Genomic DNA, 15,642 nt, shown 5'->3' with positions numbered 1-15,642 from the left:
ACAATACTAGCTGAAACAGCTGCAAAACAGATTGACAGGAAAGAGTCTGAGATCCACAGTGGACAGGAAGTTGATCCGAGAATGGCTCTTGTGGCAAAGGAGGCTGATGATACTGTGGAGTGGATAAGGAGTATTGCCAGCAGGTTAGTGATCCATCTTCTCTGTCCAGCACTGGTGAGGCCTCACCTGAAGTAGGGTGTCCAGTTTTAGCCTGTCCAGTTTTAGCCTTCCTACTACAAGAAAGACATGAATATACTGGAAAGAGTCCAGTGAAGGGCCATGAAAATGATGGAAGCAGTAGAGCTCCTCTCCTATGAGGAAAGGATAAGAGCTATGTCTGAGTGGGTTCCTCTCTGTGCATGTGAATGCCTGAAGGGAGGGTGTAAAGAAGAAAGACTCAAGCTTTTCTCCATGGTGTCCAGTGATGGGACCAGAGGCAATGGTGGAAAATGAAACACAGGAGGTTCTCTCTGAACATCAGGAAACACTGTGAAGGTGACCAAGCACTTTGCAGATTGCCCAGGGTGGTTATCGAGTCTCCATCCTTGGAAATACTCAAAAGCCATATGGAAACAGTCTTGAGCAACTGTCTCTAAGTAACCCTGCTTGAGCAGTATCCCTTCCAATCTCAACCATTCCATGACTCTGTATATACATATTAATCAGGCAAAAAGAGATACAATTTTATAGAAAATTTATATGGAAATCAGGGCTATTAGAATTCTAATTTTGGTCACAATCTTATTATTTATATAAAATAGATTAAACAGTAATTCATGGAAGTTTGGTTTGGAGCTGCTCATAAGCATTACTGCATGTTCCACTGGTTGCATTGGATCCTATTTGCTGCCAATGATGGGATGTAAATGTCATTTTTTGAGAAATAAAATGGTCTCTTTTTCCCCAGTATGAGAAGATGTTAGCTAGCAAGTATGAAGATACAACACTGTAAATGCATTTGATGCACTTGAATAATTAGAACTTGTAATTGCTTTTAACTAGAGACAGAAAGCAAATATAGACATGGAGAGAGCCTGAAGACAAGGAGCACTGAGCATGGATCTGCTGTCACAGGATCATCTTTGACTACTATTCTTCCGGCAAGTGTTTTTGTTCTAAAGCACATAGTGACACAACTATCTTTTGTTCACTAAGTATTCTTCTATACAGGTTTTTCTTTAAGTCTGCACTGACAAAAGCTTGTCTAATGCTGAAGCAAGCTGAGTTCCTTCAGTCTCTGTTAATTGTAAGGAAAAGAACAGTGAACCACTCAAAAGTGTCTACAGTATTAGGGCACTGACTTTCTGTGCTCACTATGTGTGTTACTGGGATTTTGGATTCTTTGATGTATTTTTTTGTCATCCACTGGTTAATACCCATTCTTTGCCATGTTAAAAATTAACATGTTGTTTAAGAACACTTGAATAAGGACATACTGCATTAGGGAAGGCCTATGCAAAATAACAGATCCAGTTGTTGACATAGAAACCAGAGATTATAAAAGACTGACATAGATGAGTTGGGAACTACCTGATGAATCACAATCAGCTTTTAGAGATATCAGAAGGGTACTGACCAACAACAAAGGTATTCAGACATGGTCACTGTCTCCTGGTCTCTAAGAGGTGCAGGTAAAGACAAGAGTGGATGGGAAACATCTGTTCAGAGTCTGGGGTAAGACCAAATGGTAGGAAGCAAAGGTGGAAGTTGGCCAGCCTTTTTGTTTTTTAATCTAAGAGTGGGATTGATTAATTAAAATTCCAGTTAATGTGGAGTACTGGGAAGTGATGTAATTTACCTTTTTATCTCTCTGGTAAAACTGTAAGGTACAGAGACACTTCAGACACTTCCAAACCCCAGACACTCATGTCAGTGGGAGCTATGTATAGAGGGAAATGATCAGTGTGGTAACTTATTTACACAAATCTTTAGTTTTTCATATAGCTTCCAAAGATTTTCTGTTGACTTAAAAATATTAGTCACCATATCTATTTTGAGTCTTGTTCACACTGATAGGAAGATTTGAAAAATGCTTTTTTTTACATAAATCCTCTTTATAATTGTGCTGCTACCCTTATATGATCTGTATATTAATCATCAATTTTATATTTATTCCTGTGGTAACTGATTTTATAGTAGTTTGGTTTATTTATTTCCTTTAGGGTAATAACTTGATACTATATATTAAAATACTGGCAGTATAGATATCAATCCTTAATCTGGAATATGGACATGCAGAATTTTGGAACTTGGATTCCCAAAGCTGAGATTTGAATTAGAACTGTTATAGTGCTAAATTTGTATTGTGACCTTAGTATGGATCCACATTTGGTTCTGAGATCCTGGAGTTTCAGATATGTAGTTTTCATAGCAGCTTTATACTGGGAAATAATTCTGGCCTAGCAAGTTAATTATTACTATTCTTTTCCCTGTACATTCCTTACATGTAATTTTTTTATGTTCCTGCTTGAAGTAGTTTATGAAACCAGCTTAAAGATCAACAATACAAAATACAAACCTTAAGTGAGGAAAAATAATCTCTCTATAACAAACTTCTATTTTGTAGTCTGCTGTTAAGAAAAGTATAGTACTTTCCAGTGAAAGCAGAAAAGAATTAGCCAAGCAAGCCAAAGTAACCAAAGAGGAGAGAAGAGCTCAGATTGATGGAAGGCACAGGTATTTGATATCAAGATTAGCAGATGGGATAGACATGAGTGAGCAGCAAGTGGAGGAGACTATTATTTCTGATGACAAGGTAAATATTAATTAAATTGTCATTACAAGAAATATTTCCAAAATTTTCAGTGTTTTGAAACTATCTCACAATTAACTACAATTGTATTTTTTTTTTTTTTTTTTTTTTTTTTTTTAGTTTGAACTGATAGAACAATTCTTTGCCCCTAGTGGACTTAAAAAGCTGATCTTCTTTTACCAAGATGTATTGCAGGTATGTTTCCATTACTGCTTCTGCAAAAGCAAATTTACCTTTAAAAAAAAATAAATCACATAACTCTTGCAAAATTTAAAAAATCTTAATGAAGTTTTTTTTCTTTTTTTTGCTATTTATGGCAGTGTGGAAAGAACTTGGACCTCACTGTTTAAATGCTTCTATCTTGACTTCCATGGAAATTGGAGGATGCTTTGTGGCATAGTTTAATACTGTTCTTGTTTTCACAAAAGAAAACTTAAAAATGGCCAAATAGAGTAAAAATTCAGATTTCAAAAGTGATAGAGATAATTGAGACAAAGTGTATCTATAGTATTAGTAAATCTAAGTATTTAGACTTTAAAATACTAGATTAGCTAGCATAAGTAGTATAGGAATGGGGGAGCTGTCTGTGTAAGAATCAGTTTATTTTCTTTTGGTTTGAACTGCACCAACTCCACTATGGACAAAGCACTCATTCAAGAGGGTAAAAATGGTGCAATTTCTTTCTAAATTAAGGTGGCATCATGTTCAGGTCTGTCTCATTCTGCAGAAAATAAGTTTTGAAAACTGTGACTAGAAATAAAACTATTGTGGCCCCCAAGTTATATTTTTCTCCCTTTAAGTTTTGTGAAGGAAAAGACTTTGCATAAAGAGCGAAATAATTCGTTCCGCTTCCACTGAATGTGTGATATCAGAAGGTGGCAAGTGGCCTTCACATTGTCTTACACAACTCTTGTGGGCTTCCAGAACTGCAGAAGTCCTTCATAAGTCCTTTCAAATTATGCCAGTGAGGAGCCATGGTGGGGAGAGCTAACTCACCCTGTGGTGGTATTTTGGGCTTGTTGAGGAGAAAAACTGATTGATAATTCTTGATCATCAGTTAAATGCAGAATCAATTACAGAATCATTACAGCCTAGATAAATTAAAAGAGCTTTTGAGTGGTACTGGAATTGCTTAGAGACTTTGCAAAGCACAGAATGAGCTCTGCTGTCAAAACAGTTTAATCAATTTTTCATTTCAGTGGGACTAGGCATGCACATTTCTGGGATAAATGTCTTGTTCTCTGACTTAAATCAAGATGAAACAAAGAATCTTGATGTTGTTTTCTTTAACTGACAAATCAGAAATAAATGCCCAGCCTGGGCTAAATGAAACATTTAATTGCTGCATTTAATTGTGTTTTATTTTGACCCCTTTAACCGTAAAAAAACAATTTATGAGAGTTCTATTTCAGAAGCAGCATAGCATAAAAATATTTCTGACAGAAAGTATGAATGCCATTTCTAGCATTTTCCACCACATTCTGATGAGTGAAGAGATCTCATTTGACTGTTCTGTCAACAATTTGATATCAAGCACATTGGAGAACTGGAGTTTAATTAAGAGCAGTATTACATATGCTTGCCCTGTTGCTCTTGCAGACAAAAGACTGAGCAGGGCAAACTATTGGCCTGACTAGTAGTCATGTCCTTACCAGGATTTATCAAATCTGCTGCTTCTCATCCCTTCACCTCTCTTTTTCACCATCTTAGGTGCATGATGTTTACTTGAAACCACATGTGGGGGTCAGCAGATGCTGATTTGGGATGGAAGTGAGGAGCCACTCCTGTGTATCACACATCACATATTTAGTCTAGCAAGAGCTGAACACTTGACTTTCTAGGAAGAAGGCTCTCCTCAACTTTAAAGAGAAATATACCTGCAAACTTCTCCTACATTATTTTCTGTTACATTCTTCCAAGTTTCAACAGATTATTTTACAAAATACATGACACATGATTAGAGGGAAGGAGGTCTTTATTAGGTTTAAGCTGTTTTGTTGCTTCAAAGAGAAGAGGTTAAAGATACATCTCAGTGGAGAGGAGCCAGTGGCAGCAAGGCTTCCCACAGAGAGAGTTTTTCTGTGATGTCTGGTTAAAGAAATGGGCGGAGAATGAAATTTCTTTGCATTGTTGGCAGGATCTAGATGATGGCATTGCCTGTGATTCCCATTCACAGTTTCATTACAACTTTGCAGACCAAGCATATGATTCTTTCTGTGAGATATTCAGTTTGTTTTAATAGAGGAAGTTTCACAAAGAAGCACTTCAGATTTAATTTAGTTATCTCTTCTGACTTTTCCCCCTTCTTGTTGGATGTTTTTTTGGTCTTTGGTGGGGTTTTTAAACTTTTTTTTTTTTTTTTTTTAATTTATTTTTTATTTCTGAAAGAATGGGGCTATGAAACTGTTTACTGGGATTCGGGCAAAAGTTATTCTCCAGAGAATGCAAACCTTGTGATTTCTATCTGGGAATTAAAAACTGAATCAGAATAAACTTAGTTATAATTCACATATTCAAATGGATGAAGTATTTGTATGATATAGTTTTTACTTTATTAACCTCTTATTTATAATTTAATTGCTAGGAAAAGTCGAATGCATCATTGAGGCCAGATGGGTCAACAAACAATTTGCCTCAGAAGAAGTTATTTATTACCATGGGTTCTACTGAGGTATGGTTGAAAAAATTCATTAGATGACATTTAAAAAGTAAAATATTGAAAAGGCATAACAGTTCTGCAGTGTCATACAATTTTTCATAATTCTTGGATAGATATTTAAATACTTAGTCTCTGTTCTCATAATTCAGGGTCTCACAGCATTTCTTGAGCTGAGGTTGGCCTTCACCAGTAAAGAAGTAGTGATTTCACTATCTGAGGGGAGAGCAGGACAAATAAATCCTTGTTAAAAATTGCAGTTCCTAACATTTTTGTAATGACTGCATGTTAAGTATCTTCCAGGGCTTGTGCACTTCCGGTTTAAAGGTGCAGTTCTTCAGTGGTTTTCTATGCCCTTTCATATAGTAACTGCACATTACTCAAAAGAATACCTTTAATAAGTCCTTTCTTCCATTCAAACTTTTATAATAACTTCTTCCCTGTAATATCTAAGCATTAGTCAACAATATATTCAGAGTTGTCATTAGGATTTTTGATTAATTTTTGTTTTTTCAATCTCTTTTGGGGGAAATCGAATCTTCATATACAATGGTCTTTGAATAAGGCCTGGTGATGCTTTGGTTTTCCTTTTTGTTGTTATTGCTGTTGTTTCTTATCAGGCCCAAAGAGCTTATGTTAACATTGTAATGCCAGAAATGTAATGCCAGAAAGGACATAGCAGAAGAATTCTTCCTTGCTTTCAAGGGAAGAGTGAGGTTCATTCCTCTGCCAATTGGGCCAACTAGAATGGCTTTTCAAATTTGCTGAAGTTGAGTTATTATTAGGTTTGTTATTAGGTTTAATGGATAAATAGATAAATAAGCATAATTCATGTACAATAATAGGAAATAGTCTAGCTCACAAGCTCTCCCTGAACTGCATTTTCTTAGTAGAGGTGCAACACTGAATCAGTCTGTCCAAAAGGGCATATTTGGCATTCTTGTGTCAGACAGGAAAAAACCAGTATTTTATTTGAGAAGGACAGGTTTTCAAATATCCTGCAAACAGTTTCACTATCTTTTGGAGTAATTGATTTTTTACAGTTTTGTTTTCAGCACATTTTTAGGGTAGGTACATTTTAAAGTAAATTACTATTACTGTATACATGTATTATTTTTAACTGTATGCATTTCGTCCTATTTACAGGACTTTACAGGAACTTGTGCATTTTTCCTAAGAACATCAGATGAAGTTATAACTGCATCAAATGTCTCTCAGGTCAGAGCAAAATCATGCAGTATTCACAGGTTCATATTTTTTCAGACCTTTAATCGTGCAACTGGAGTCAGAAAAATATAGGGAATGCTTTCATGAAAATGTCTAGTTGTATGACTGACAGAAGTTCTTTTTCATAAGAGTAAGTATTTGTGATAAAATAAAATTCTAATGATTTATAAATTAGCTACTGCAGTATTATTAAACCCCAAGATTTTAATTATATAAAAATCATTAATTAGTTATTAAGATATAAATTTTAATGACAATAGGGAATAAAAGCCTAAACAGGAAGATTTTAAGTAATAAGCCTAAATTATTGAAATGCTGCACTTAAACTGCATCTTTTAGACTTCTAAAATAAAGATAATTCTTGAAACCAACATAAGGTTTTCCAGCCTCTCATAGCTTGTTGTGCTTAAAAATGTACTGTAACAGCCTTTTCTGACTTTCAGAGATATTTCTGTTACGTAGTTATGGACTGTGCATGTATTTAAATTTCACTCAAATAGTGTAATGCTGCAGAAGTCAACATGCATTGTGCTAATTTTTATTTCTTCCCAAAGGAGGTGAATTTTGGCATGTTTGATTGTACTAATGGCAATATCCTTCAGGGGCTGGAATTCTTCTTGTCCCAGATCATGATACCAGCACTTAAATCCCAACAGGTAGTCAAGCAATCTGTCTTTTTTTCTCAAGAACATGTGGAAGTAAGGGATGTTGCTGCTGCAAATCTGTTTGTGCATCTGTTGGACCTAAAACAGAGGATATAAGAAAATAAAAGTCTAATATAAGCCTTTATGAGACTCATGCAATTTGTATGTAGACAAATGTTTGAAATTCATGTAGCTGTCTTAATTTTCAAGCAATAGTGCCAGCTTTAATTAGTATGACAAAAGAGAATATAACACAGCAACCATGCCAAGGTAAAGCTGTGATGACTTTATGAAAAATAGATTAAACCTGGATTGAAAGAAGTGTCAAGTCCTTATGGCAACACAAGGGGTCAGTCCATGACTTTATTCTGGAGCATGAACAGCAAGCACAGTGTATCCCAGAATATCCCGCTTCTTTGAGCTGTCCTTATTCTGTGGCTCTCGTAAAGCACTACAGTTTGTTCAGTTGTCTCTGGAAACACACATTCAGAGGTGGCAAGTAAAAAGAAGTTCACTGTCTGCTGAGAATGAGGATGGTGTGTGCTGTTACCACACACTGCCATACACATTTTCTGTCCCCAGGAGCAGAAATGGAGATTAGAGTCTGTTTTCTCTGTTCAGAAGGAGAAAAATAACACTAAACAAAATACAATCCAGTGTGAAATCAGTGACAGCTGACTTCAGAATCAAATCAGAGTGAAGTCAGAGAGTTTCATTTCTTAGAGCCTCATGCTTGATTGTCTCTTCTTGTCTAACAGAATAATTAAATCAATGCACACTTTAAAGTATTGATGAGTATATTTTAAAGGGCATGTTGATAAATCTTTATATACTGCCATGAATTAGAAATGCTTTTCTAATGAAAAATGCCTTTTGTGGTCAAAAAACAAAAGGAAATGTAACCCTCACTATTTTGGTTTTTGCATAAATCAGAACTGGGGAGCTGTGAAAGAAGGCTTGAAGAACAGCCAGATACAAGAGTTTTTGTATGCAGTGGATAAATTTGTGAGCACTTTGTCATCAAATAGACAGAATATAGAAGATAAAATTCAGCTCACAAAAGTGGATATTGATATTTACATCAGAAACTTACAGAACCCATCTGATTACATAACTGCAGGTAAGTAATTCCTACACTAGAGCAGATGCAATGGTGCTGTTTATAAAAGAAACACTACTAATGTTATGTCATTAATAAATGTTACTAATGTTATGTCATTAGTAAAAATCTACTTTGAAGAATTAATTCATCTTCCCTGAGCTGTATACATTTTTCTGCTTACTCTTGCCAGGTTTGTGATTGTTTAATTATAAGACCATCAATCATTTGCCCATACTTTAGTTCATCGATCTTAAAGAATTAGGTAGTTGCTTGATATATCATGCAAGTAGCTGTCTGAATCCCTCCTAGTTTACTGGCCAAGTAGCTGCTAAGTGAATCAATATACTTGTGTATGTACTATTCACTTCCTTTGATACTGGGAAAATTCTATCCAATGTTGTCTGACTAAGTGAATAAAAACACCTGTATTTTTTAAAAAAATTATTCCAATATGTGTTTTTATAAGAAAAAGAGTAGTTATGTCTCTTTCAACAATAGCTTTCTACCATTTCTTATAAAATCGCTGTATTTCTAAATGCTTCCATTGTAAAGGATATGCAGTAGTAACAGAGTAGGTACACACAAGAATTATATGTGTGCATCTTGCTCTTACAGCCTTAATTTTTTCCTGCTGGTCAGTGATTCAAATATACAGAGTTTACGTATTGTCAGATTGTGCTTGGCAAGAACACTTTGCTTCTGTAGTTTAAATTTCTGTATTTTTTTTTCTTGGTGCTTATAAGACTGTCCAATTCTATGGTTTTGAAGGCACTAACACAGAGGTCACTGAGAAACTTGAAGAAGTGGTCATGATTTGGACCAAGCAGATTAGACAGGTTTTAGTGGAGAGTGAACAAATTAGAAGAGAAGCTGATGGTGTTGGTCCATCTGCAGAGCTGGAACACTGGAAGTCAAGAATGTCATCATTTAACAGGTGAAATCCCTGCATTATTTCTCACAGAATCTTAAAAAAAAAGAGATTTTTTAAAAAATAAGTGCTAACTTTTATTCCAGAGAGAGAGTATTAAATATATTTCTTTCTTCAAAGCCTTTTAGATGAGATCAAGAGTTCAAGAGTAAAGAAAATTATAAGCATTCTTCAGGCAGCAAGATCAAAGACATTAAAACAGTGGAAGGAACTGGTAATTACTACTTGCTAATTAGAATTGTAAATTATTACAGTACTGTATTTATAATATATACAGAACTGAACATAATGCTAAAAATAAAAATAACTTTGAGTGTTTATGCTGGCTTTATACTGCGGTTTGTTATCCATTTGTTGGCACGCATAGCATCAATGATTCTGAAATTAAATAGAAAACCTGAAAAGAAGACAAGGCTTTTGTAATGTGTCTTTTATTAACATTACAGGTGCATAGGTTGTATGAAAGTAAAGCAGTGCAGCAATACAACATTTTTCTGTCTCTGACAAGCTGAACCCTGTGCAGGCCAACTTTAGTAGTCTGAAAGTCCATCATAATGCTTTTAGAATTGTTGAGAGAGGACTTCTAGTGGCATGACTGCTACTTCATACAAGTGGATATCTTATCAGACAGAATTGTGGACAAGCCAGAAAATAAGCTGTAGATCATATACAGTCAGTGAGACCCTCATCCACCCCCACCCCTAGAATGTAGGTCTTCTATTGCTTAAAAATGTATTCTACTGCTTTAAGAATAGACCAGGAAAAGTTTTTTGATTTTGTGATTACCATATTTGCAGACTTTTATGATAAATGGAATTTGGATAAAAGTGTTTGTATAGAGCCAGTGCAAGCCAAGGATGATGAATTAGATTTCTTTCTTCCTATGAACTAGCCCCCTAAGTAGTGGATAGTTCCACCTGCCACAAACATGAGGATATACAGATATTAGTTGTGAATTCGTTGTCCCTTAGAAATGTTTGTTAAGCAATGCTGGGAAGATTCCTGAAGTAACATTTCAGGGATCTTGTCTAAGTTCTGTAGAATGGGTCCAGTGCTGAAACCATTCTAAAATCTAAGTTGGAACCATGAAGAGGAAAAAGTTTTGGAGGTATAAATAAGGACTTCCTTTAAATGACATTCAAAATGTTGCTGACCTTGGAAGGTTTTATCAATTTTTGCATGTAAAAGCAGTTATTTCTTTTGTGAAAAATAAATAGCATATTTGAAAGCGCTTCTGTGGGAATGTGTTTGCCAGATTTAATCATAGCCTTGTGTGCTGTAGAAGAGAAAGAGCCTGTTCAGAAAATTTTCACAGTAATAATTCTATTCCTTTCTTTTTTCTCATCCCTTCAGGATGGTAGTATAACAATTGCTGCCAATGAAGCTAAAGACAACGTGAGGTATTTGTATGCACTGGATAAATTTTTTGGTCCGCTTGCCAATGCTTCACCTGTAAGTACTTTACAGGCACTTAATGTGAAATTCAGAAAAGAAAGGAAGAGCTTCTGTTACTGTTAAAAAGCTAGTTTTCCTTTTAATATTTAACTCTTTTACTTAATTATTAGTGGACAGCTTAACTCCTTCGGCATTAGTGACTTGAGCTTACTGATTTTGAATTAACCAGATGTAATAATACTTTTTTTTTTTCTAAGTAGTTATAATTTCATAAGATAATTGAAGGATATGAAAAAACTAAGCATGAGATTGTGTTTTTCTTAACCCCATAATGAGCTGAATTGCCTTTGTGAGCTCGGGTCTCAATGGCAGCTCTTCTGTCTGCATGCTTTATTTAGGAATTACCTGTGATTGTTTTATTGCAAAAGTCATAAATTGATCTTAAACCTTGGGTTGAGCTGAAATTGGTCAGCTTCCACTTATTTTACAGGTTAAAGCTGTTTCTCTTGTAGATAGCACCGTCATCCTGGTTGATAAAACTTATTTTCATAACCATATGGGTCTCATTTTTTTAAGTGAGAACATGAATTTTAACTATACAGACACTAGACAAAATTGTCTAATCTTCCATAGTTCAGAACATTTACACATAATCCAGTTGGTAACAATTTTTCTAAATAATATTTTCAAAGCTAGATTTCTTTTGAATACATTCTGCTGTTTTATACTGTACTTCTTTTGCAAATATTCACTGTTCTGCCATATTGGACTTGACTTTTAGATACCATACCATTTTTTACCCTTTTCTAGACCAGTCTCATGTTCTGAGTTCTCAGTGTATCTGGCTTGCATGGATTTCTCTGGAGTATTTCAGTGGGACAGAAAACTGTAGGTCAGCGTCCAGTAAATGTGAAATTATTGTTGCCTTGCCTCCTCCTTCTGGATTTCTCTTCTGTACAGATCAAGGCAAAATGAGCAAAGGCCAACTTTCTTGTTGTCTTTCCTACAGAAATCCAATATTTTTCCAAGAGTGTATGACCTATTTTCCTCAAGTAGTATGTTCCTCTGCAAAGCAAATTACAGCACCTCCCTATACTGGAGGCCATGGCCAAGCAGAGTAGAGGCTCTGGTTTTCCTGTGGAAGATCCCAATCTGTAAAAGATCTATTCATTTATCCATTGCCCTTTTTCCATGCTTTTTGTCTTGGTCAAGACAATTCCCTGCAAGTGAACTGGATGGTCCATTTTGTAATGACAAAACCACAAAAAGATGTTTGTCCACTGATAAACATATTCCCAGAGCTGTCACACTTTTTATTGTGTTAAACTTCAGGAAATTCAGATTTCTGTCTTTCCCATTTTTTTTGTTGTTATAGGTAACAGTGATGGAACACATTCCCAGTTTAATGAACACTGTCTGTATGATCTACTGTACATCACCTTACTTCAACACGTCAGAGCGCATGACATCCCTGTTTCTTAAAATCACCAACCAAATTATTAACACATGCAAGACCTATCTATGTGAAGGTGTTTCAGAAATCTGGGACCTGGACAGGTAATAGAATTTTAATAATTTTGTCTTCTGTTGTTGACATTAGAAGTAAAATTACAGATTAATCATCAAGAATATTAATAGGTAAATTGAAGTAGCCCTTTGTCCTCCTGCTAGTCACTGATACCTATATTTATTTATTTTATTTAATTTGATTAATTTAATTACTATTTAATCTGGTAACTACTAATTCTATATAGAATTAAGTACTCTGCAAATTTACTGTCTGTTTTGAAAAATCCTGTTATTGGAAACTGTATAATATATACTAGTATACAATTCTTGATATACTGTCCACAATTTTTTTTACACCAAAACACACTTAATAAATTGGGTGCTGAAATACTTCATAGAACAGCTCCAAGGACAGACTGGCGAAGTTCCATCCAAGATTTATATTTTGCCATTACTGGACATGAAAGTCAGTTTGAGGAAGGGAACAAAAGCACAACTCAGTTGTATTGTGTGGCATTTCAAGCAAGGGATGAGTAGGCTGCTCTACAGCTACTTGTCCAAGTGCTACACTGAGCATAAATGGAAGCACAGAGGTGTTTGTATGAAACTTATTATTCATTGAGTGGTGAATGCTGATGTCACCAGCAGAGCAAGTGTATCTGAAGGATGACAAGTGCAGGTAACATAGGAAGAACACATACTACAAGAGCAGGTCAATTATTTTCATGAAAGAAAAAAGAAGGGGGAAACCACAGAGAGAAGTTAAGATGAACATGACATCTGAAGTTGTCACCTAGAAAATTAATAATTGGAATAGTCTCTTGGAATAGTGTAACTGGAGTAAGATTAAGGATATTGACATGAAAAGGAAAAGGTGTTACAAGCTTCATCAAAGCAGATAGTCAGGATGTCTCTGCTTATATTCCAGCCAAGTCAAAGTGACACTGATGTAGCAGTCTACAAGAAGTAAATGTAACAATTTTGATTCCTCCTGTATTTTGGTGTAGATAAAGGGAATTTTTCAGAAATTAGTACCGTAGTCAATTAAGTAGTGATTATGCTTATTCTAACTAATTAATGTTAACAAAAGAATACATTTTTTTTATTCTAGCTGAATTTATTTCTGAGACATTCTTCTCATTTACTTAATCTGCTATTCCTGCAAAAGTTTGTCCCAGTTAATGGTTTCACCAGTTAATGTTTTTTTTTTTCAATGATAAAATCCACTATCATTTTAATTCCCAGTAATCTTTTGGAAGATGAAAGACATAACCAAAGTGGAGGAACAGCTCTGGGCAAATGGCTTATGGCTTGTTTCCATGCCTCACCCATGTATCTCGTGTGGTATGTTAGGGTTTATGAACAACTGTGTGTAAGATGTAACCATCTATGGCCTTAGGTACTAAATTCTTCCTGGCGTATCTTTTTAAAGAAACAATACTCTCCTCATCCTTATTTTAGCATGGAAAAATACTTCTCCAGTCTTGTCTGCTTAGAAAAAATTAAAGAAACAAAGGAAAGTCTGTCATCAATACTTGGTACAGAAGATGAGAAACAGCCAAGCTGCAAGCATCTGGTAGTCAGCATTACACTGGTATACGTCCTTTGTGGACTGCCATGCAAGTTTCTGATTGATGACAGCAAAACCCAAGATAAAAATATCCAATCTAGATAATAGGTGCAAGTCAAAAACTTTTGACTCAAGAACATCATATTTTGAGTATTTTTCATGTAGTGCATATTTTTGTGTTCTTATTTTGCGAAGTGGCATATTTGACAAAAATATTTTATTTTTATTTATATTCTTTTGAAGACCTTGGGATGATTCTCTGTCTTCTGTATTTTCTTCCTCAGACAAGAATTGCTAAAGAGGATACAACAGTGCATTTTCCTCAAAGAAAAGTACCAAGCATCCTTTCAGAAAATTAGGGAGGAGCTAAAGGAAAGTGACAGGCAGTTTGATATCAGGTACATAATTTACTCCAATATTGAATCATAATTATGAGTACAATTTATAAATGAGATGTAATTTATATCTGCTGGCTAAATATTCAATTAAAATGAAGTCCTTTTTATAATCAGATGACCTTGCAGAGTGGGTTTTTATTTTTATTCAGGAGTAAACCAAGTTTTTGCCAGTCACTTGTTGATTCAGCAAGTCTAGTAGGACTTCAGGGGAATTTATGCATTTATTAACTGAATACAGATATAAATGTATGGTATGAAATCCTAAAAAATTTGAATCATGAATATAAGTGAAAACACTCTCAGGGAATTCAGTCAGCTTTTAGCTGGGTTCTCTATCACAATACAAAGGAGAGTTTCACCTGTACTGGCACTTAAATCATGGGGCATTTATTGGTATCGTGCATTCACATTTTCTCCTGCAATTATTTTATTTGAAAGAGTTACCCCTGTGAAATGTGGTAAAGGCTTTTAATTGAAACGTGTAAGGATTAAGCATATTGTGGTTTATATATGTGAGTTTAAAATTTTTTTGTTGATATGTAATCATAACAATATAATTTTTTTTGGTGTGAAACTTAATAGCAGCTCTGGTAGAATATATGTGTGTTAAATAAAAATCTGTTGCAAAGCAATTTTCATAGAAATCCCTCTGTTGTTTTTTTTATTGTTAGTGAAAACTACATATTTGGAAAATTTGAGACCTTCTGTAAACGTTTGGAGAAAATTTCAGATATGAGTAATACTATGGAAAGCCTTTTAGAGCTCCAGCATATAAAAATAGAAGGCATTGACGAGATCACTACTCAATACCAGTGCATTGCTACAAATACAAAATCCAAACAGTATGATGTTCTGGACCACAGGAAAAAAGAGGTACTTCCATTCAGCACTGGTGTGACACTGTTAATTCTGTGCTTTTCATTGGAATTATGCAAAGAATGTTGGATATTATAAAAATGCATATATTATTTTGCAGTAACAATACTACCAATACTCTCATATCTTTAAATACAATTTGAAAGTGTTAGGGTAAATTTGTTTTTTACGTCAAATGTTTTTTTAACTTTTTGTAAACTAGGTTTTGTGTGATAGGTAATGCTACAAACTAATTTTCCTAAGCCTGATTGTTTTGAGATGCATATATTTTGAACTGCAGAGTGAGAACTAATTTAGGTATGTTAACACACCAAATAGAGTTTGCTTGATTATAGGTGTTAATCAGTATTATTAAAAATAATAGTAATGGCAGTATTACAGCAAAATTAGTAAAGGCACATAATTGCACATTTTAGATTGAGAAGGGAATTATATTGCTCTTAGTACTGAACAGAGTGGTAAAAGCTAAAGTGGCTTTTCAAATGCTCCAGTGTCATGTTTTAATCCTGTACATGCTGGAAATGAGCTGCTTTTCCTGAGCTATAGCCTGCTTGTTTTGCGGAGTTAGTGGCTTCGCAATAGAAG

At 34.8% G+C, this 15,642-nt stretch overlaps 1 protein-coding gene across 1 annotated transcript in view; it reads left to right on the top strand.

The window, feature by feature from the left end:
- Positions 1-15,642, top strand: part of LOC131575534 (dynein axonemal heavy chain 5-like) — a 149,094-nt gene that overhangs the window by 1,953 nt on the left and 131,499 nt on the right. Inside the window, exons 2-14 of the mRNA XM_058831122.1 lie at positions 1,003-1,100; positions 2,567-2,755; positions 2,873-2,947; positions 5,337-5,423; positions 6,555-6,626; positions 7,190-7,291; positions 8,213-8,399; positions 9,150-9,315; positions 9,430-9,523; positions 10,663-10,761; positions 12,080-12,261; positions 14,068-14,181; positions 14,853-15,054. Of these exons, the coding sequence (XP_058687105.1) occupies positions 1,003-1,100; positions 2,567-2,755; positions 2,873-2,947; positions 5,337-5,423; positions 6,555-6,626; positions 7,190-7,291; positions 8,213-8,399; positions 9,150-9,315; positions 9,430-9,523; positions 10,663-10,761; positions 12,080-12,261; positions 14,068-14,181; positions 14,853-15,054 (1,667 nt within the window). The remainder of the gene's footprint in view (positions 1-1,002; positions 1,101-2,566; positions 2,756-2,872; positions 2,948-5,336; positions 5,424-6,554; positions 6,627-7,189; positions 7,292-8,212; positions 8,400-9,149; positions 9,316-9,429; positions 9,524-10,662; positions 10,762-12,079; positions 12,262-14,067; positions 14,182-14,852; positions 15,055-15,642) is intronic.

This window comes from Poecile atricapillus, chromosome 2 (assembly GCF_030490865.1).
Source record: "Poecile atricapillus isolate bPoeAtr1 chromosome 2, bPoeAtr1.hap1, whole genome shotgun sequence".
NCBI classification, from domain to species: Eukaryota; Metazoa; Chordata; class Aves; order Passeriformes; family Paridae; genus Poecile; species Poecile atricapillus.
The sequence above is the reverse complement of the archived record's forward strand: the minus strand, read 5'-3'. Positions and strand labels throughout refer to the sequence as shown.